This window comes from Podarcis pityusensis (genome assembly GCF_964106645.2).
Source record: "Podarcis pityusensis genome assembly, chromosome: 15".
Classification (NCBI taxonomy): Eukaryota; Metazoa; Chordata; class Lepidosauria; order Squamata; family Lacertidae; genus Podarcis; species Podarcis pityusensis.
Window position 1 is genome coordinate 32065362 of NC_138040.1, and position 21804 is coordinate 32087165.

At 43.3% G+C, this 21804-nt stretch overlaps 2 protein-coding genes across 2 annotated transcripts; one reads left to right on the forward strand and one right to left on the reverse strand.

The window, feature by feature from the left end:
* Positions 1-721: 721 nt before the first annotated feature.
* On the reverse strand, positions 722-20856 carry LOC308464215 (surfactant protein C-like; the record flags this gene model as incomplete). Its single annotated transcript, XM_080983336.1, has 7 exons — positions 722-739; positions 1003-1140; positions 2439-2576; positions 16793-16909; positions 18136-18273; positions 19572-19709; positions 20776-20856. The coding sequence occupies 7 exons, from the start codon at positions 20854-20856 to the stop codon at positions 722-724; spliced, it is 768 nt and encodes a 255-aa protein (XP_080839462.1).
* Positions 9466-14869, forward strand: LOC308463864 (kunitz-type serine protease inhibitor vestiginin-3-like). Its single transcript, XM_080982680.1, has 3 exons — positions 9466-9575; positions 12069-12248; positions 14724-14869. Exons 1-3 carry the CDS (start codon positions 9485-9487, stop codon positions 14738-14740), a joined length of 288 nt encoding a protein of 95 aa, XP_080838806.1. The 5' UTR covers positions 9466-9484; the 3' UTR covers positions 14741-14869.
* Positions 20857-21804: the final 948 nt, after the last annotated feature.

The window sequence follows — 21804 nt, forward strand, 5'->3', positions numbered from 1 at the left end:
CCTGTTGTCCCGGGCACAAAATTTGGGGGTGGCATAAAAATTCAAAAGAAAAATAAACCACTTTGAGGGTTTGTTTGTTTTTTAAAAACCACACAATCAAGTGGTGTCAAGCGGTGTAAAAATTACATGGAATAAATAATACTAATAAAATAAACAGCCGCTGACTCTCTCCTCTCCTTGCTGGGAAGAACCTTCCCCACCATCATCGCTGCCCAGGCCTGATAGGAACCATGGGTTAGGGCAGAGCTTTCCAAACTGTGTGTCGCAACACATTAGTGTGTCAGCTTCAGTGTGTAAATGTGTCTTGCAAACACTCCCCATTCTCCTCCTGGGGCTGGAAAGGGGTTAGTTTAACCTCTCGTTTGCTAGTAAAACTGAATTACTGTGTCCTGAAATGATGCATGTCTAAAAAGTTTGTCACCAACATGAAAAGTTTCGATTAGGGAGAGCCCTGGGCACTGGCAATCCACGCTACGCCCCAGTCTTATTGTAAACTACAACCTCCAGTTTGTAATTAATGTAAGGTTGCCATACGTCCGGAATTTCCTGAACATGTGTCCAGGGGGAAATTTTTGGATAATCAGCAAAATGTCCTGAATTTATAGCTCAACAACTTTGAGTATCCATAAAAAAATAACTTTTGTGTCCTGAATTTTACTTCTAGAAATATGGCAACCCTAAATTAACACCAAGCCACAATTCTTTGAAAGCAAAACTAAACTCAGCAGAAGTCGTCCTCCTGGGAGGAGGAAAATGGAGGCGGCAGCACGTGAGCTCAAGGCTTTGTTTGGACTCATAGAAGCTCATCTACATACTGCTAAACCAAGCTTTAGTGTCCCATGTGTACTGAGCTGTGAATTAAGAAAGGCACCATGGGTTCCAGTGTAATGTTGCAGAAGATCCTGTAGGGACAGAACTCTAAGACTATTCAGTTCAACCACCTGAGATGGTAAAATGTCTTAGAAGGTTTTGATGTCCACCTAGAATATATTTGACACTTACGTGTTTATAGTCGTAGACAACAGTTGCTGAGGTCGTATTGCTCTGGATATGAAAGGCAGCAACACTTTCCTGGTTGTTCACCATCATAGTTTGCTCAACCACTTCGCCATCTCCTGTACTACTAGTGATTTTAATTATCTACAAAGGAGACCAGCTTCAACAGGGAAATGCATTTTCTGTGTTCCTGGTACTTTGCATGGTTGATCTCGAAGCACAAATCTGAAGCATTTTAGCTGGGGCTATAGAGTTATATCAAAATAAAGGAGACATGGCAAGAGGGTGTGAGCCTGCTCCCTAGCTCATGCATTTAATAAACACACAAGCACTTTTCAGATTATTAATGTGTGTGTAGCAGTGATGGATTAAATTTTAACCAATAAATAAATGCCAAATTGGCAATCATAGAGAAGGGAAGTTCTCTGTTCCCATAATTCCTCCTGTTTCTGTGTACATCCAATGTACATCCAATTAAATGCCTTAACAATGATGTAAGCATATTTATTATAAAGAGACTTGATTCTGGTGTTACTTTTTCCACCTTCAAATAACTTGTGGAGGGAGGAATAATGCTATTCCTTCCACCGTGTCCCTGTGTGCATGGGCAAAGGTTTTCTTCACTTATGCTGCTAGAGATCTTTTAGTTGAAGAAGCTGGGATTTAGAACTTTGGGCTGGTACCTGGCAATTTGTGCACTTAAATCCTAAACTAAACCAAGTCCCAAATAACCCAACAGACCAGGGAATAGGGAACCTGTGTCCCTCCACATGCTGTTGGACTACATTTCCCATCAGCCTTAACCCTTGGCTATGATGACTGGGGCTGATGGGAGCTGGAATCCAACAACATCTGGAGAGTCCCAGGTTCCCCACCCTTGGCTTAAGGATTGCAGAGATAATGGGTTGTATCCTGCTAAATTCTTCTCAGACTGGATCCATTGACATTAATGAACCTAAGTTAGTCATGTTCATTAATTTCAAGGGATCTGCTTGGAGTGGGATCAACACTGGATACAACCCAATGTATGTGAGACACTTTCAGCACTCCAAAATACTTTATCAAATGATAATATGATGATATCCCAAATCTAAACCCCATATTGAGAGGACGTATTCCTCTGAATCTCAAATACCATCAGCAAAAGTCATTTGACTTCATGACCTCCTGCTCATCCAATTTCAGACTGGCAGGGTTCATCAGCACCAGTGCTGGCCCTGCACCTCACCCTATGGAATGAGTGGCTGGTCTGCAAGCCAATGTTTAAATTTCCTATAATCTGTCAGAGTGATTCTCCCTTGGACACTGGGAGGAATTTCAAATGATGATCAGTAGCTTACCCACTTCTGTGGCCAATGATCAGTCCACATAGGATGGCACTGCACTCAGTGTGGCACAGCCTTACTCTTTGGAATGAGCTGTCTTTTCAGTCTTCTACTCACCTTTTTGGTGTGTTGCTGCGTCATGTAAACGCCAATGAGAATCGCTCCAATAATGATAATGGCCAGAAGCACCAGGATGACAGAGATGAGGATCATTTGCTTCCTGTCCTTAGGCACTCTGGGTATAAACCTGAGGGCCTAGGAAAGAGAGTCAGGGGCTTAGCTGGGAAAGGTCAGAGCATTACTCTCTTCACCCACAGATTCCCATCCCTATGGCACTTTCTGAGACAGTGAGCTGCAACACGGTTTAAGCAGTACAGCCGTGGGAGCTTCCTATTTCAAGTAAAGGCTTTTTGTGAGGAAGGTTATATTTTAAAACTAAAAAAAGGAACCATTTCTTGAAACATGAATCAAGTAACAGGTCTAGGGAATCCAGAAATCATTGTTTTAATTTCTGTGCCTACCTTAGAATGGTAGGATTTGCAGGATTGTGCCTTGCACATAATTAAAACGTAATAATTGGTGAGTAATTTTAGCTGCAATTCTATGGTCCATGGGATCGTGCCCAAGGGGCCATAGGATACATCAGAGCTCCTTTTGCAGTCTTGGAGACTGAGACTAGCAGTGGCTTTTCAGTTTTTCAGGCAGGAGTTTCCCCAGCCCTATCTGGGGACACCAGGGAATTGACCCCAGGACCCTTTGCATGCAAAAATGTGCCCAACCATTGAGCTTTCTCCTGTGCTCCTCAGGGAAGCAAGCTAGTTTAAGAGGGTGCAGACCAGGCTACATAGGACGTGGGTGGTGCTGTGATCTAAACTACTGATTCTCTTGGGCTTGCTAGTTGGAAGATTGGCGGTTGCTCTATCCCAGCTTCTGCCAACCTAGCAGTTTGAAAGCATACCTGTGGCAGGAAGGTAATCAGCATTTCTGTGCGCTGTGGCATCTGCCACGGTGTTCTGTTGTGCCAGAAGCGGTTTAGTCATGCAGGCCACATGACCCGGAAATCTGTCTTTGGACAAACGCCAGCACCCTTGGCCTGAAAGCGAGATGAGCACTGCAACCCTATATTTGTCTTTGACTGGACTTAACCATCCAGGGGTCCTTTACCTTTTACCTTTACCTTTTTACATAGGACACACAGCTCTCTCATCTTCCTGGCTACCCCTCATCTTCCATCAACTGAAACCTGAAGCTGGTGCCTCATCCTGCCTAATCATATGGCAGACCGTACTTGGCATTCTGTGTCAGCATCTGTCACTTTTGCTACTGAGTTACTATCACAACGAGTTCTCTTGCACACCCCAAATATCATTTTCTGCCAAATAGGTCCCCCCCCCCAAAATCTACAGTACTCACTATGGGTTCTGATGACATATTGACCTGACAGCCGACTTTGGAGTCCATCTCTGCTGCGATGTCAAATGAAAACTACCGTAGCCAGTTCACCTTTATAGGAAGATCTATGGGCAGGATGAGGCCAAAGGTTCCTGACAAACTCGATCATGGGAAATATGATCACCAGTAATTACATCTGACCTGGCATTTGACCTCCTTTAGCTGAAGGGGGAATTTCTATTTCAGCAGTATACCATGGAGAGAGCTTTAGAAAGCACAGCAAACCTCCACCCCCACAAAAACGAGAATTTTCACATTTTTAACAGTGACTTAGCAACTGACTATCCAACATATTGAGGTTCTCTCTCTAATTTGTTAATCAAGGGTTGTAGCCAACTAAGGCATACTCGGAATAGACCTATTGAAATTAATGAACTTAAGTTAGTCATGTCCATTAACTCTAGTAGGTTGGCTGTGAGTAGGACTTGAATTGGATACAGCCCCAATTATTTAACTATAATGGGTTCAGGAAGTCCCTGATATCTATTGGTAGATGTTGTTGGGCTACAACTCCTGCTGGCATAGCCGATGGTCAGGTATGATACATCTGGAGGACCACAGGTTCCCCATCCCATCTGAGTGTTTTCCGGGAGATGGGAAGTTGTAAGTTTGATGGGGATTAGAACCTCTAGGAGGAAGGAAGCTGGAATGAAGGGAGACCACAGGGAGGAGAGCTGAAGGGAAGGGATAGTGAGAGTAACCAGAGAGAAGTATGGGTGGAAGAGACAGATCAAGCAGATGAAAATGTCCTCTTCACATATAATGCATGCCAAGAAGAACATTGCTTGTGTGGACTGCTGATGAAGTAGAAACTATAGGCCCAAGGTAGTGCAATGTGGTTACCAAGGTTGAATTTCACATACCAGTTTGAACCAACCCGCCAATTCTTTGGCCACATGCTTCCAGTCGTAGTTTATAAACCACCCTATCCCCTAAATGAGATGTGGGCATATTGGCAATGCACCTCAGGGTGCTAGGAAGCATTCTGGGTCGAGATGTGGTTATAGGCAACCGAAGATGACCTCACTTGCAATGGTCCATGAATGACATCAGACCAGGTGTAAGCACCCTAGGACAGCTTCCTGGGCCCTGGTAGGGTGCACCAGCACCAATGCTTGCCTTGGGTTCTTTACATCAGATAGCAGGGTCTGTGCACCCCCATTTTAATCTCTCACAATGCCTCAGAGTGACAGTACATTGAACTCTCATGGTAAATTGGGACAAGTTAAACTGGCAGTTTCTAGCCATGCTTGCATCATTCGGCCACTGCCAGATAAACTTGGAGGGAGACTCATCAGTGGAGAAGGAGGCTCAACAGAGGCAACAGTTCCTGAATTATTTAAAGGTAAAGGGACCCCTGACCATTAGGTACAGTCGCTGACGACTCTGGGGTTGCGGTGCTCATCTCGTTCTATAGGCCGATGGAGCCGGTGTTTGTCTGCAGACAGCTTCCAGGTGATGTGGCCAGCATGACTAAGCTGCTTCTGGCAAACCAGAGCAGCGCATGGAAACACCGTTTACTTTCCCACCAGAGTGGTACCTATTTATTTACTTGCACTTTGACGTGCTTTCAAACTGCTAGCTTGGCAGGAGCAGGGACTGAACAATGGGAGCTCACCCCGTCGCAGGGATTTGAACCACCAACCTTCTGATCGGCAAGCCCTAGGCTCAGTGGTTTAGACCACAGCGCCACCCATGTCCCTTGCACCAGGGTTTACCCCAGCATAATAGAGTTGGCCAGGATGCCTGAAGGGGTACAATTTATGAGTTTTCTCCATTTCAGGTTACAGACGCTTCAAGTTACAGATGCTTCAGGTTACAGACTTCGCTAACCCATAAAATAGTACCTCGGGTTAAGAACTTTGCTTCAGGAGGAGAACAAAAATCGTGCGGCGGCAGTGAGAGGCCCCATTAGCTAAAGTGGTTCCTCAGGTTAAGAACAGACCTCCGGAACGAATTAAGTACGTAAGCAGAGGTAGCACTGTAGATAATTAAATGAGCAAATTGAATGAATTTGGATCTGCAGAAGATATTAAAAAATAGATTTAAGGAGCTACAGAGAGAGGGGGAAGGAAGTCAAGCTTTGAAATGTTAAAACGATTGTAAAATTAATGAATTGTATAAACCTGAAAAGTATAAATAAAAATTAAAAACAAAACAATACTTTGAGTGGGCCCGGCCCCTTTCCCACAAAGATCAAAGGGGCCGGAGACACGCCTGGCCCCTAGAGTTGGTGCACCTGCACAGGGTCTACATCACACCTGTTTCAGCCCTTGGCAGACCCTGCCCATGTGACAGGAAGACTGCGACCATGCTGTTGTTTTCCCTTGTTCCCCCTCAATACGCATATCTGCTAAAATACTGGGAAACAAGAGGAAGCTACAATGGTTATCTTATCAGGTGGCCAGTTTAGCAGCTTTTATAGACCTAGTAATTGGGGAAATCTACCTGTATACACAACTGATAAGCATAGGTTTATGATGCTGAGTGCAACCAGAAAGTCTTCCATGTGGAAATGTAAAACGTCAGCCTTACAAATGGAAGTTGCTACCTGCATACAAAACCGACAAGGGTACATTTTTTGATGCTGCACCGGAGGCTACAGGCCTCCATTTTCCGCATCCTTGCTGTCACACGGAAGAAGAGATTCTGCACATATATCTGTCTACTTCTGTAGATAGCTGTTTTATTGGACACCTTTATATACAGGCACCCCCCCATTTGCATGAGGGTGGTGTTCCAGGTCATTGTGCATGTCACCAGGATGTGCATAAGCTTGCCCTGCCCTGTTTTGCCTCCGTTCTGCCCCATGCTAAAACCGGCACCCCCTCCAACATGTCTCTGATGAGAATAGAGATGTCTCATTCCATAATTATAATTTTACTTTTTATACACCACACATCTTATTGGGTTTCCCCAGCACTCTGGGCAGCTTCCAACATATATAAAAAACATAATACAGTGGTACCTTGGGTTAAGAACTTAATTTGTTCTGGAGGTCCGTTCTTAACCTGAAACTGTTTTTAACCTGAAGCACCACTTTAGCTAATGCTGCCTCCTGCTGCTGCTGCGCCGCCAGAGCACAATTTCTGTTCTCATCCTGAAGCAAAGTTCTTAACCTGAGGTACTATTTCTGGCTTAGCGGAGACTGTAACCTGAAGCGTATTTCACCTGAAGCGTATGTAACCTGAGGTACCACTGTAAAACATTAAACATTCAGAATACATCCTTATACAGGATTGCCTTCAGACAGTTCAGGGGTTACATAACTCCATACCCTCCAACATTTCTCCAATGAAAATAAGGACATCCTAAGGAAAAGCAGGACATTCCAGGACGCAATCAGAAACCGGATCAGCTTCTCTGAATCAGGGACGTCCCTGGAAAATAGGGACACTTGGAGCGTCTGAAACTGTGCACACATCTGTGGTTGCATACATGCCAATCGCACACAAATGGGGGTTTGCCTGTATATAAGAAAAGCAATTCAAATAATTATCCACCACTTTTTGGTAGTCACACCCACCCTCCTGGCAGATGTAGACATCTGAAGGCAGCCCTGATTTGGGAAGCTTTTAATGTTTGATGTGTATGTGTTTTCTTTCACACTCTGTTTTTGTTGGAAGCCTCCCAGAGTGGCTGAGACAACAAAAGCATATTATGTTAGCAAATGTGTTTGGTTCTTTTGTATGTTTTAATAATAATAATAATAATATATTTTATTTGTATCCCACCCTCCCTGGCCAAAGCCAGGCTCAGAGTGGCTCACATCATATAAATAAGACAACATGCATAATACAACATACAATATGCAAATAAAATAACATTCAACATTCATTACAATAATATAGAATAATATTTTGTATGTTAAATGGTATAGTTTAATTATGGAGAATTGATAGGAAACTGAGCACAGCCTTATTGTAATACTGTACATTGTTCCTGATGTTATAAGAATCCTATGGTCCCAAATATAAAATAAATATTCATAAATGTACAAGGAAACACATACATAAGTATATAAACCACATGTCTGAAATAATACAGGAGAGCAATCCTGAAGTCATTTTGACTCTCCCAAATTGACCTCAATATATTTCTCTGCAAGATGGGAGGAAATGGAGAAAGTCTCCCCTTTGTCTTTTTGCTCACAAATCCTGTCTTAAGGGTGTAATTGTGTGTGAACAGGGTGAGCCTGTGACCTGGGACTTAGAAACTGAAGTATTTACCATCACAAAAGAATGGCCAGGTTGACCAGGTAAATCAATCAGTGACCATTAACAGATATCCTGGCAAACAGGATTTCTGCTGTAGACCACCTCCTTCTGTAATGTTTGCACAATGTTTTTTGGGGTGGTCTTGGTCTAAAGCAGGCTTCCTCAACCTCGGCCCGCCAGATGTTTTTGGCCTACAACTCCCATGATCCCTAGCTAGCAGGACCAGTGGATGGGGAGGATGGGAATTGTAGTCTCAAAACATCTGGAGGGCCAAGGTTGAGGAAGCCTGGTCTACAGGGGGGGATTTCAAAAGTCTATATACGGGCTTGTGCACCATTGTTCTGGGTTCCTCCTCCCTCCTGGTATGGTGAGTGAGGACCCTGTTGCAACAGTTTAATAAAGATCGGGCTTACTAGCTGCTTTGCTTCTCAATATTCTCTGGCTAGCCTCTGTTGTTTTCTCCTACCGATAGGGAACCTACTTAAGGACTCTATACGGGCTCTTGGATACCCCATAAGGGAAAAGGAGCAGGTTTTTTCTATAACACTGACTTGTATACCATTCCTCAGTAAAATACCGCTCTTCCTTTCACAGTGTTCCCCTAAAAGTGAACCCTGTCGTACCCTTCCCAGCCCAAGCTCACCACGTAGGAGCAAGAGGAAACTTTAATTCTATTCACTGCTCACCCCCATGCCCCTGTATTATGGTGTTCCAAGCTCTGGACTTCCAATACTTTAAGCAATCTCCTAACAACTGTCATTCTCCTGCTAACTTATAAACTCTGATGTCACTTTTGCACAGATTTGATAGCTTAGCCAGCCCCAGAGGCACCATTTGCCTGGGGAGTTTGTAGCCAGGGCTGCTGCAATGAACAGCCATGGAAGCCTTTGGGAGGCAGAGACGTGAGAGGGCATCAGAGAAGGGAAAGAAGGAAAGAGGGACAGAGGCCAGTGTTGCCTGGGGTACTCTGACTATCATTCAAGGCACCTCAGGGTGCCATGGCACACTGGCTTAGCCAAATATGAGACGTGGTGAGAATAAACCAAACTTTATTGCTACAATGAAAGTTGAATGTACCAGGCATTTAAATGATGGTCTTAATAAGAGTGGCTGGATATTTGCAGTATATTTCTTTTCCTACCTTAACCTGTCCTGCCTAATCTACCCATTACTCCACAGCACCCACACCAGAGAGGAACAAAAGGGCATGGGCGCTGCATGACAAAAGAACAGGTTTATATCAAAACCATGTCACGGAACTGAAATCCTTCCAGGATGTTTCAGTCTTATGTGGATATAATTCATAGCTCCAACATGTCCTGAGCTGAGGTAGAAGAATACTTTATTGAGAACAGAAAATTTCCTTGTAATTAATAGATACAGATTGTCCCTAGATATTGCTTTTTCATGCCCAGATGACTGCTTCCATTTCCTTAAAGAACACAATATAGCGTCCCTTGCCTTGGTACTGGACAGTCCCATTGAAGAGTCGCCATGCAGTGTGGTCCCTTCATCCTCCTGTCTCTCATCGTGGGCCTTTTCGCACCCTGGCCTGAGCTGCTGGGCATCTCTGCGTCAGATACAGGTATGAGTTCTCTCTCCTCTTACAACTTCTAAATCTTATGTGTATCATGGCTGTACCTCCCCCTATTTCTCTCCAATTCTTTAACCTGCCTCTCTACATAGGGTTGCCCCCTTCCATAAGGCCCAAGTGATGTGGAGCTTGCTTTCTTGTAGGCAACACATGCACCCAATTATATTGATCACGCTATGGGAGTTTGAGGAGCTTGTGTGCCTACAAAGATTCCCTGGGCTGACGTTGCCCAGTGAGTGAACATGTGACCTTGAAAGGAGCTCAATGGATTCTCCATGGTGGCTCAAAATGAAGAGCTGTGGAGTTGTATCCAACATATTTCTTCTCAGAGTAGATCCATTCAAAAAGATAACTCTAAGTTAAACACGACAATTCATTTCAATGCCTCTATGCCAAGTATGACAACGTTGTATACCAGGCTGTGGGCCTTGCTTGGGATCAGTGTCAGCACCTGGAATTCTCAGAAGTTGCTGGCATTCTAGCACCCTGCCCAAGGCCACAGTAGATCAGTGATACTCTGGTTGTTCTGTGAGTCACTCTTTAAACTACACCTACCCTTGAATAGTCTGATCTCTCTCTTCAGCAATCTTTGCCAACTAAACTCAGGGCTCAGGGTGTGGACATAGGAGTCTTGTTCATGGTTAGTGTTGACTTCTGGCATCCTCAGGAATATGTGTTGTTTCACTACGCCAGCCAAGATACCTTGCAGGTGGTACTCACCAGAGTGGCAGAGAGCGGCATGTTGTTTGGTGCATATTGGATTTGGCACAATGACTCCTATGAGGCACAACCTCAGATTTGGAATCAAACTCAGATTTGGAATCAAATTATCCTTGGCTCTGTTATCTGTCTCAGCCAGCTCAAAGGACTGGAACAGAGCTTTTATGGAATCATGCTCTTCTCAATACAACATCTGTAGTTTTATTTTGGGTTTTTTGTTTTGTTTGATTTTTGGTTCATAGGTAGGCAACTTGGCTTCTTCCAGAAGTCTTGGATTTCAGTTTCCCAGCTGACACCCAATGCTAAACTATTGAGAACAGGAAAGTGACTCTCAGCTAGAACTGGATACAGCCCAGTGGTGGGGATGTAAGGTTATTAAAAGCTTCTGGGTAATGATCTATAATGAACTGAAGAAAATGTTTAAACTAACTTTTGTTAAAAAACCTGAAGCTTTTTTACTAGGGCTGATAGGAACTGAACTCCCCAAAGAAGATAAGAAAATATTTTAGTATGCTACAACAGCTGCCCAAATATTGTTAGCCCAAAGATAGAAGGAAGAAAAGATAGCAACGAAAGAAGAATGGCAAATCAAGCTAATGGACTATGCAGAAATGGCAAAATTAACGGCAAAGCTCAGAGACTATGACAATGAGAAGTTTTTTTTTAAAAAAATGATATTTATTAAGGTTTCAAAGAAAAGAATTACATGAGTTAAAAAAAAAGAAGAAGAAAAAGTAAGACAAAAATAAAAATAAATGAAAAAATACAAAGAAAGATAAAAAACACTTAAAAATACATCAGTCTTTCCATACCTTACATTTATTTCCTTGTTTCCCTGACCTCCTCACGCCCCCTTTTTTGTATTCCAATTCAGTTAATTAATTCAGCAATTTATTTCCCTCTTTGTTTTTATCTTAGTCCTTTAACGTAATATATTATAACTTTGGATTCTCACCTGTTAACAATCCATTTTTACATACACCTTTATAACATTACTGCTTAAACCACTTAACTTCATTCTGTCATCATTCTAACATTCATTAATTTTGCAATATTTCTGTAAATAGTCTTTAAATTTCTTCCAATCTTCTTCCACCGACTCTTCCCCCTGGTCTCGGACTCTGCCAGTCATTTCCGCCAATTCCATGTAGTCCATCACCTTCATCTGCCATTCTTCCAGAGTGGGTAGATCTTGTGTCTTCCAATACTTTGCAATAAGTATTCTTGCTGCTGTTGTGGCGTACATAAAAAAAGTTCTGTTCTTCCTTGGCACCATTTGGCCGACCATGCCCAGGAGAAAAGCCTCTGGTTTCTTCAGAAAGGTGTATTTAAACACCCTTTTCATTTCATGACAATGAGAAGTTTAAAAAAGAGTGGGAATCGTTTATTATTTATGTGCAAAAATACTGTAAACAGGTTGATACATATAAGTAAAGCATTTAAGTAAATGCTTGCAACTAGCAGAAAATTAGATAAAATTAAGGGAAATAATAATTGAAAAGGTTTAAGAATGGATATGCAGAAGAACTTAGTTAATATAAGGAACCAGAAGAGGGTATGGAGGGAAGTCCAGAGATGTAGGGAATCTCAAAGAGAAGGTTTGTGAAAACATATTTGTATAAATTTAGATCTGGTAGAAATGTGAGTTAATTACTGTTTTTATTTGTGAGGTGGAGTCACCTGGTCAATGTCATTGCTTTCCGTGTTTCAGACTTTGATATAATGTTTATATGAGGCTTGCCTTTCTTTGCTTTTACCCACCAGATGGTCTACCTGATATATGCAAACTCCCTAAGAAAGTAGGAAAATGCAGAGCAAAATTTCTACGTTTTTTCTTCAATATTGAAACCCTGAAGTGTGAGGAGTTCAATTTCGGTGGATGTCAACCGAATGAAAATAACTTTCCGAATGAAAATGAATGTTATCAGGAATGTGGACGCTTTGGTAAGAACAAATAACTTGCTGTTTTAGGGCAGGAGCTGTGAACATTTTGGGGCAAATGGGCACATTTCAAAATTTGAGAAACTCTGATGGGTGCATTTCCCCTTTTCTTGAAAACATGAAAGGCCTCCAAGTACAATATTATTATCTCTCTCTCCAAACCCCTCCATACAAACCCAGAAAGGCAACATCCTCTCCCCTTAAAACCTAAACACAACTGAACAAAAAGCACTGTTTGAAATGATTTTTGGTACATTTTACATATTGCAAATTTTATTTGAGACCACTGAACAAGTCTTATGGTCAAAAAGCCTTTGGCTTACTTTTCTCAAGGTATCTTAGCACAATGACAAACAGAATGTCTGAGAAGATAAAAATCAATTAAAATAAAAGAATGTGTACCATTACAGTGGTACCTCGGGTTAAGTACTTAATTCGTTCCGGAGGTCCGTTCTTAACCTGAAGCACCACTTTAGCTAATGGGGCCTCCCTCGGCTGCCACGCCGCCAAAGCAAGATTTCTGATCTCATCCTGAAGCAAAGTTCTTAACCCGAGGTACTATTTCTGGGTTAGCGGAGTCTGTAACCTGAAGCATCTGTAACCGGAAGCGTATGGAACCTGAGGTACCACTGTATTCAATAACAGCCGAACCCAATGTCTGTTCTCAGTTGCTTTTTGACTGACCAGTCTTCTCCAGTAGAAGATAAACCATACAGAATACCGTAACATCAACTTCAGTATAGCTGCAAATAATATCATATATTTTACGATGTGCTGCAACATAAGTATCTTTCTAGCTTTTCAAACTGAGAAATCTAAAGTACTGAGCCTACTCTCAGGCAGCCATGGCCAGACTCCTGAAGGGATTCTTCCTTCAGGTAGAAAATATCTGACAGGGCTGGTGCAAAATCTAGCCACTCCCTGTCTCCATGGCTCTTTAGCGGAACTCCAGGGCATGGGCAGATAGCAACAGAGTTGCAATTGCATGAACTGCAACTCCCGTGCAGAGTTCCAAAGGAAAAACACACACTAAGGCAGCAGAATTCTTCAGTTATAGTTTACTGAGGTTTAAAAGCGTACAGGATCTTACTGGATCCCCAGTAAAGTGCCAAAACCTCAGCTCCTAAGACCTCATCCAGTTACAGAAGCAAAGAAACAGACAGTATAACAGGAAGCATAGAAAGAGACACAGAACTGCTCTGTAGGCAGGAAATATATCATCTGCCTCTGAGCGTTGACCATGAGCCCCACAGACTCATGAGATAAACAACTGCTGCAAGCTTGTATTTGAGAACATTCAAGAAAGTTCTGCACCCATAAAACTCACAATGCTTGACGATATCATCCCTTGAAAGGAAAATGAACAATGGCATCTGTTTGCGTGGACAGGCGGAGTCCCCAGATCCCACACGGTCCCCCCCGTCATGTGAAATAACGACTCATGACAACGTGCTATGGGATTAAATTGGCCACAACTTTATTAAATTTCAAATGTGGGTAGACCTTGGCTCAGGCATTGGGCGTTCTCCCTCCCCAGTCCCCAGCTGGGGACCTAGGGAGCATCAGGGTTATCCAGTGTGTGTGGGGGGGGGGATGGGCCGGTTCTGGAGAACATATGTTCAAGCAGAGATAGCCGCCCCCGTTACGCCGCCGCCGCAGGGGGGAGTAATGACGACCTTTCGGCGTGCGGCCAAAGCCTCCCTTCAGAAACCCCTTTAATGGGGAACCCTGATATCGCCGCCGCAAAGAGGAAGATGGACTAAAGGATTCCGCCCAATGCCTGATACCGCCAAAGTTGTGACGTTTTGCTACGGGAAAGACGAAACCTGCCAATGCAGGTAAATTACTTCCCGGCCCTTTAACAGCGACCTTAACGTAGCAGCGCCCGCATACCTGTGAAGAAAAGTTAACCTGCAAAACCTGTGAGGAAAAGTTAACCTGCAAATAAGACATTAACTGAGGGTGGGTAGGGTGGGAGAAGCTCTGGAGCCAAGTGAGGATTCCCAGGTAAGATCCTCCCTCTATTGTGTGGGCAGGTAATCCCTCCCCTACCTGGCCTGGTCTCCTTGGCAACGCTTCCCCCAGGTGGGATTGGACAACTGACTGAGGTAGGCGGAGACCTCCAGGTATCCCACCTGAGGGAAGGCAAACCAAGCCTATGCTGTTGGAGCCGCTCCAGATCTAGGGGCTGCGTGCGTCCACGCAAAGGGCACCCCCCGTTTTAAGCTGGAGCGGTCATTCTGAAAGAAGATCTGCTCACCTCTTATCACCTTGAGTCGCTCCTGAGATGTACTGTGTACTGTCCTTTTACCTTCTTCTTAATCCTGCACCTTTGCTCTGGGCTGCCCTGGGCTCTCTGGGAGAGGAAGGGGGACGGCTTCTTCTTCTTCTTCTTCTTCTTCTTCTTCTTCTTCTTCTTCTTCTTCTTCTTCTTCGCATCATTTGATCCACCACAAAGATTCTCTCTTTCTTCCACAGTAGTGAAGAAGGAGTAATATTTTGGCATCCTCAAAAATGCCCCCTGCTCATGTGAAAGAAGACAACAGCTAAATTCCAGATGTCCTGCCAATCTACAGATGTCCTTCCATTCACCTCAGCTGAATATTCTGAATAAGTGCAAGAGTAGTTCAGCATCCTCTGTATTCTGGTTCTTGAGTATGGGGTTTTGTCCACATTAATTCATCTGCTATTAAATCCACATTAATGCTGTTAAGTGTCTTCTATGGCTTACTATTTCTTTATGGGGAGCTTAGATGACTTTATTTACAAAAATATTTATATGCTGCTATATCATCTAAATATCAAAGTGATTTACATTATCTACATATATCATAAAACATGTAAAAAAAAATAGATTAGAGAACATCAACTAACCATTAAGTATTTTCTTAAATGCTGGCATAAAGCTGTCATTATAAAAATGTTTTCAGCAGGCCTTTAAAGATTCACAGCCTGCTGAATCTCTGTTGGCTGAGCAGTCCTTAGGACTGGGCAAAAGGCTAAAGGTTTGGATTCTTGTTGTCAGATGAGCCTCACCAACTCCGGGGACAAGACATGATGCTCCTCCAGATGATCTAAGTGTTTGAGCTGACAGATGAGATGTTAGGCTGCCCTTAGGTATTTTGGACTTGTAAATTACCTTAATACAAAGACAATGAACTTGGCTCGGTAGTAGATGCGCAGCCAGTGTAGACCTTTGAACAATGCTGTCACCCTTTTGCACCAACTGGAGCTTTCAGATGAGGCCGAAGGGCAGCCCCACATAGATCACATTGCTGTAATCCAGCCTCAAGGTTACCAACATGCGGCCAGACTTTCCCTGTCCAGGAGCAGCCATAGCTGGCCAATCAGGCAGAGCTGTCAAAAGGAACTCCTAGATGCAAAGGACACCTGGGCTTCTTATGCGAAACATGTTTCCAGGAGCCCTCCAGAGCTGCCTTGCGTATCTCCTGGTCATGGGAACCACCCTCCCAAAGGGCATTTGTCTTCATCTGGAAGTGTCCTGGGAAGGATTTTAATTCAGTTTTAATTTTAAGAACAGCATAACCCTTTCTACTGCCATGATGTGAGCTTACAGTTTCCAGGTATGGATAGGCGACTAACACAACTTGAGTGCTGACGTCTAGTGTGAACACAATGAAGGAAACAAAGTACTGCAAAGTAGCCTGGGCTAGTTCTTATGGAATTGATGGCTTGTGAGAACTGTATAGAGGCGTGTGCCCCAACCACTTCAGCTATGAAAGCCAGAGTGGAGTGGTGGTGCAGTCTGTAACTCACCACTCACCTGGAATGTGTGGATAAAAAGCACAGGGGGAGCAACACAGTTGGACAGCAAGCGTTCACATGTTACACCCCCTCCGCATTAGGAGTCTGTGGTCACACCTACACTAGACATCTAAAACAGACTTAAACCATGTTGCCAGTCCTGGCTTCCCCCAAAGAGTACCAGGAACCCTAGTTTTTTAAGGGTGCCGAGAGTGGTTAGGAGAGCCCACACTGAGAAATAATTTTGAGAGCCCTTAAGCAACTCCACGTCCCAGGATTCTTTGTGGAAAGGGCTTGGTGGTGACAAAGAATGAGGACATAATGCCTGCTGGACATTTTCAGTGTCAGCACTTGGAATTCTTGGGGAGATGCTGGCATCGGAACAGCTTACTTCCAGACATGCTCATGTGGCCATCCAGAGATTAAAAAACAATCTTTTCCAGCCAAGTCAAGACTGTTCTTTTTCTCTGGCTGAATTAAAAAATGGAATAAATTGTTCCAAATCTATCCCCCCGCCATGAGGTATGTGTGTATAACATATTGCATGAACTTCATGTTTGCATTGACATTGAGAGTCTGTGGACCAACCTTCACCAATCTGAGCTGGCAGGGGCTGGTGGGAGTTGTAGTTCAATACATCTGCAGGGCACCTAGTTGGCGAACACTGCTGTCGACCGTAAGCACTCTTATGATCTGTTCTCAGGCCTTGCTATATGCAGTTGAAAGAAAAGAAAAAACCGGAAGAAGGCCATAAACTTTGCATGACCAAAGATCAGGTTTACTTGTTCATCAAAGTGCTCTATTCCTTGGGTGATTTCATGTAGGCTGGGCACATCAACTGAATCCATTGTCACCACTGAGCATTGTTTTCTGTCCTGAATTCGGAAGCCGATCAGACGCTAGGGACAAAGCAGGAAGCAGAGAAGATTTGGGGATAAATTAAGGAATGCCCTCCTCCAAGTGTGCAGCTGGTACTGTGCTTTAAACAGGGGGTGGGGGGCAAGTTCCTTGCTAGAGATTATTAGGAAATGGATTGGAAAGAAAAACTGCTAATATCATAATACCATTATGCAAGTCTATTGCTTGTTGCAGTGACGTAGAATGGGGGGGGGGGGGCAGAGGGCCTGTTGTCCCGGGCACAAAATTTGGGGGTGGCATAAAAATTCAAAAGAAAAATAAACCACTTTGAGGGTTTGTTTGTTTTTTAAAAACCACACAATCAAGTGGTGTCAAGCGGTGTAAAAATTACATGGAATAAATAATACTAATAAAATAAACAGTCGCTGACTCTCTCCTCTCCTTGCTGGGAAGACCCTACCCCACCATCATCGCTGCCCAGGCCTGATAGGAACCATGTGTTAGGGCAGAGCTTTCCAAACTGTGTGTCGCAACACATTAGTGTGTCAGCTTCAGTGTGTAAATGTGTCTTGCAAACACTCCCCATTCTCCTCCTGGGGCTGGAAAGGGGTTAGTTTAACCTCTGGTTTGCTAGTAAAACTGAATTACTGTATCCTGAAATGATGCATGTCTAAAAAGTTTGTCACCAACATGAAAAGTTTCGATTAGGGAGAGCCCCGGGCACTGGCAATCCACGCTACGCCCCAGTCTTATTGTAAACTACAACCTCCAGTTTGTAATTAACATAAGGTTGCCATACGTCCGGAATTTCCTGAACATGTGTCCAGGGGGAAATTTTTGGATAATCAGCAAAATGTCCTGAATTTATAGCTCAACAACTTTGAGTATCCATAAAAAAATAACTCTTGTGTCCTGAATTTTATTTCTAGAAATATGGCAACCCTAAATTAACACCAAGCCACAATTCTTTGAAAGCAAAACTAAACTCAGCAGAAGTCGTCCTCCTGGGAGGAGGAAAATGGAGGCGGCAGCACGTGAGCTCAAGGCTTTGTTTGGACTCATAGAAGCTCATCTACATACTGCTAAACCAAGCTTTAGTGTCCCATGTGTACTGAGCTGTGAATTAAGAAAGGCACCATGGGTTCCAGTGTAATGTTGCAGAAGATCCTGTAGGGACAGAACTCTAAGACTATTCAGTTCAACCACCTGAGATGGTAAAATGTCATAGAAGGTTTTGATGTCCACCTAGAATATATTTGACACTTACGTGTTTATAGTCGTAGACAACAGTTGCTGAGGTCGTATTGCTCTGGATATGAAAGGCAGCAACACTTTCCTGGTTGTTCACCATCATAGTTTGCTCAACCACTTCGCCATCTCCTGTACTACTAGTGATTTTAATTATCTACAAAGGAGACCAGCTTCAACAGGGAAATGCATTTTCTGTGTTCCTGGTACTTTGCATGGTTGATCTTGAAGCACAAATCTGAAGCATTTTAGCTGGGGCTATAGAGTCATATCAAAATAAAGGAGACATGGCAAGAGGGTGTGAGCCTGCTCCCTAGCTCATGCATTTAATAAACACACAAGCACTTTTCAGATTATTAATGTGTGTGTAGCAGTGATGGATTAAATTTTAACCAATAAATAAATGCCAAATTGGCAATCATAGAGAAGGGAAGTTGTCTGTTCCCATAATTCCTCCTGTTTCTGTGTACATCCAATGTACATCCAATTAAATGCCTTAAGAATGATGTAAGCATATTTATTATAGAGAGACTTGATTCTGGTGTTACTTTTTCCACCTTCAAATAACTTGTGGAGGGAGGAATAATACTATTCCTTCCACCGTGTCCCTGTGTGCATGGGCAAAGGTTTTCTTCACTTATGCTGCTAGAGATCTTTTAGTTGAAGAAGCTGGGATTTAGAACTTTGGGCTGGTACCTGGCAATTTGTGCACTTAAATCCTAAACTAAACCAAGTCCCAAATAACCCAACAGACCAGGGAATAGGGAACCTGTGTCCCTCCACATGCTGTTGGACTACATTTCCCATCAGCCTTAACCCTTGGCTATGATGACTGGGGCTGATGGGAGCTGGAATCCAACAACATCTGGAGAGTCCCAGGTTCCCCACCCTTGGCTTAAGGATTCCAGAGATAATGGGTTGTATCCTGCTAAATTCTTCTCAGACTGGATCCATTGACATTAATGAACCTAAGTTAGTCATGTTCATTAATTTCAAGGGATCTGCTTGGAGTGGGATCAACACTGGATACAACCCAATGCATGTGAGACACTTTCAGCACTCCAAAATACTTTATCAAATGATAATATGATGATATCCCAAATCTAAACCCCATATTGAGAGGACGTATTCCTCTGAATCTCAAATACCATCAGCAAAAGTCATTTGACTTCATGACCTCCTGCTCATCCAATTTCAGACTGGCAGGGTTCATCAGCACCAGTGCTGGCCCTGCACCTCACCCTATGGAATGAGTGGCTGGTCTGCAAGCCAATGTTTAAATTTCCTATAATCTGTCAGAGTGATTCTCCCTTGGACACTGGGAGGAATTTCAAATGATGATCAGTAGCTTAGCCACTTCTGTGGCCAATGATCAGTCCACATAGGATGGCACTGCACTCAGTGTGGCACAGCCTTACTCTTTGGAATGAGCTGTCTTTTCAGTCTTCTACTCACCTTTTTGGTGTGTTGCTGCGTCATGTAAACGCCAATGAGAATCGCTCCAATAATGATAATGGCCAGAAGCACCAGGATGACAGAGATGAGGATCATTTGCTTCCTGTCCTTAGGCACTCTGGGTATAAACCTGAGGGCCTGGGAAAGAGAGTCAGGGGCTTAGCTGGGAAAGGTCAGAGCATTACTCTCTTCACCCACAGATTCCCATCCCTATGGCACTTTTTGAGACAGTGAGCTGCAACACGGTTTAAGCAGTACAGCCGTGGGAGCTTCTTATTTCAAGTAAAGGCTTTTTGTGAGGAAGGTTATATTTTAATACTAAAAAAAGGAACCATTTCTTGAAACATGAATCAAGTAACAGGTCTAGGGAATCCAGAAATCATTGTTTTAATTTCTGTACCTACCTTAGAATGGTAGGATTTGCAGGATTGTGCCTTGCACATAATTAAAACTTAATAATTGGTGAGTAATTTTAGCTGCAATTCTATGGTCCATGGGATCGTGCCCGAGGGGCCATAGGATACATCAGAGCTCCTTTTGCAGTCTTGGAGACTGAGACTAGCAGTGGCTTTTCAGTTTTTCAGGCAGGAGTTTCCCCAGCCCTATCTGGGGACACCAGGGAATTGACCCCAGGACCCTTTGCATGCAAAAATGTGCCCAACCATTGAGCTTTCTCCTGTGCTCCTCAGGGAAGCAAGCTAGTTTAAGAGGGTGCAGACCAGGCTATATAGGACGCGGGTAGCACTGTGATCTAAAGCACTGAACCTCTTGGGCTTGCCGATCGGAAGGTTGGCGGTTTGGATCCCCGTGATGGAGTGAGCTCCTGTTGCTCTGTCCCAGCTTCTGCCAACCTAGCTGTTTGAAAGCATACCAGTGCAAGTAGATAAATAGGTACTGCTGTGGCAGGAAGGTAATTAGCATTTCTGTGCACTGTGGCATGTGCCACGGTGTTCTGTTGCGCCAGAAGTGGTTTAGTCATGCTGGCCACATGACCCGGAAAGCTGTCTTTGGACAAACGCCGGCACCCTCGGCCTGAAAGTGAGATGAGCACCGCAACTCCATAGTCGTCTTTGACTGGACTTAACCATTCAGGGGTCCTTTACCTTTTACCTTTACCTTTTTACATAGGACACACAGCTCTGTCATCTTCAACCGAAACTTGAAACTGGTGCCTCATCCTGCCTAATGATATGGCAGACCATACTTGGCATTCTGTGTCAGCATCTGTCAGTTTTGCTACTGAGTTACTATCAAAATGAGTTGTCTTGCACACCCCAAATACCATTTTCTGCCAAATAGGTTCTCAGTGTATTATTTAACCAACGCTCTGGAAGGATTAGCCCGAATAGGGGCAAGAAGAACACAGAAGGACACAGATAGAGGAGACAAATTACAAATTTCCCTTAATATTTGGGGGGGGGGGACAGAAAACAACTAACGATACGACTTTGGGGGTGAAGGGCCAAAGAAGTCAAGGTCTGTAAAATTTTTCTTTTAGGTTGTTTCCTCTGTATTCCCTGTTTTTGGTGGTTATTCTAACAATAATTAACTGCAATTGTGGCTGTAACTGTATAGCAAATAAGCAGTGCAAATATCTGATACTTCGATATTTAAGAAAATGTCGCACACACAGAAAAAAGGAGCAGAGGGGGGGACTCCAACAGACAGGAGAGCTTCAAAGCAAGAAACAGAATTTAGAACAGAAATACTGAAGATGTTTGCAGAAATAAAACAAAGCGAGAAAAATTTAGAGACAAAATTAGAACAGGTAGATAATAAAATTGGGAAGATGGATAAAAAGATTGAGGAGACAGTTAGTGAATTGAAAGGACAGATCAAAGAGGTTTCAAGGAGAGTGGATGAGGGATTAAAGAAGTCAAAACAGGAAATGAAAGAGATGAAGTGGGAAGAAGAGAAGATGAAAAATGAGATTGCAGATTTAAATAAAACACAGGAAGAATTAAAAGACTCTATTGCAATGAATGAACTAAAACAGAGAGAAGTGAATTTGAGACTGAGGCAAGTACCGGAAATACAAAACGAAAATATAAAAGAAAGACTGACAAAGGAAATTGCGCAGTGGATGGAATTGTCGGAGGAAGAAGTCGTGAAGACAATACAAAATGCATTCAGAATGAAAATTAAAACAAACAAGTTAAAGAAATTCCCGGGTGACTGTTTAGTAACGTTCAAAGATAGAGAAATGAGGAATCTGATTCTGCAAAGGAACAGA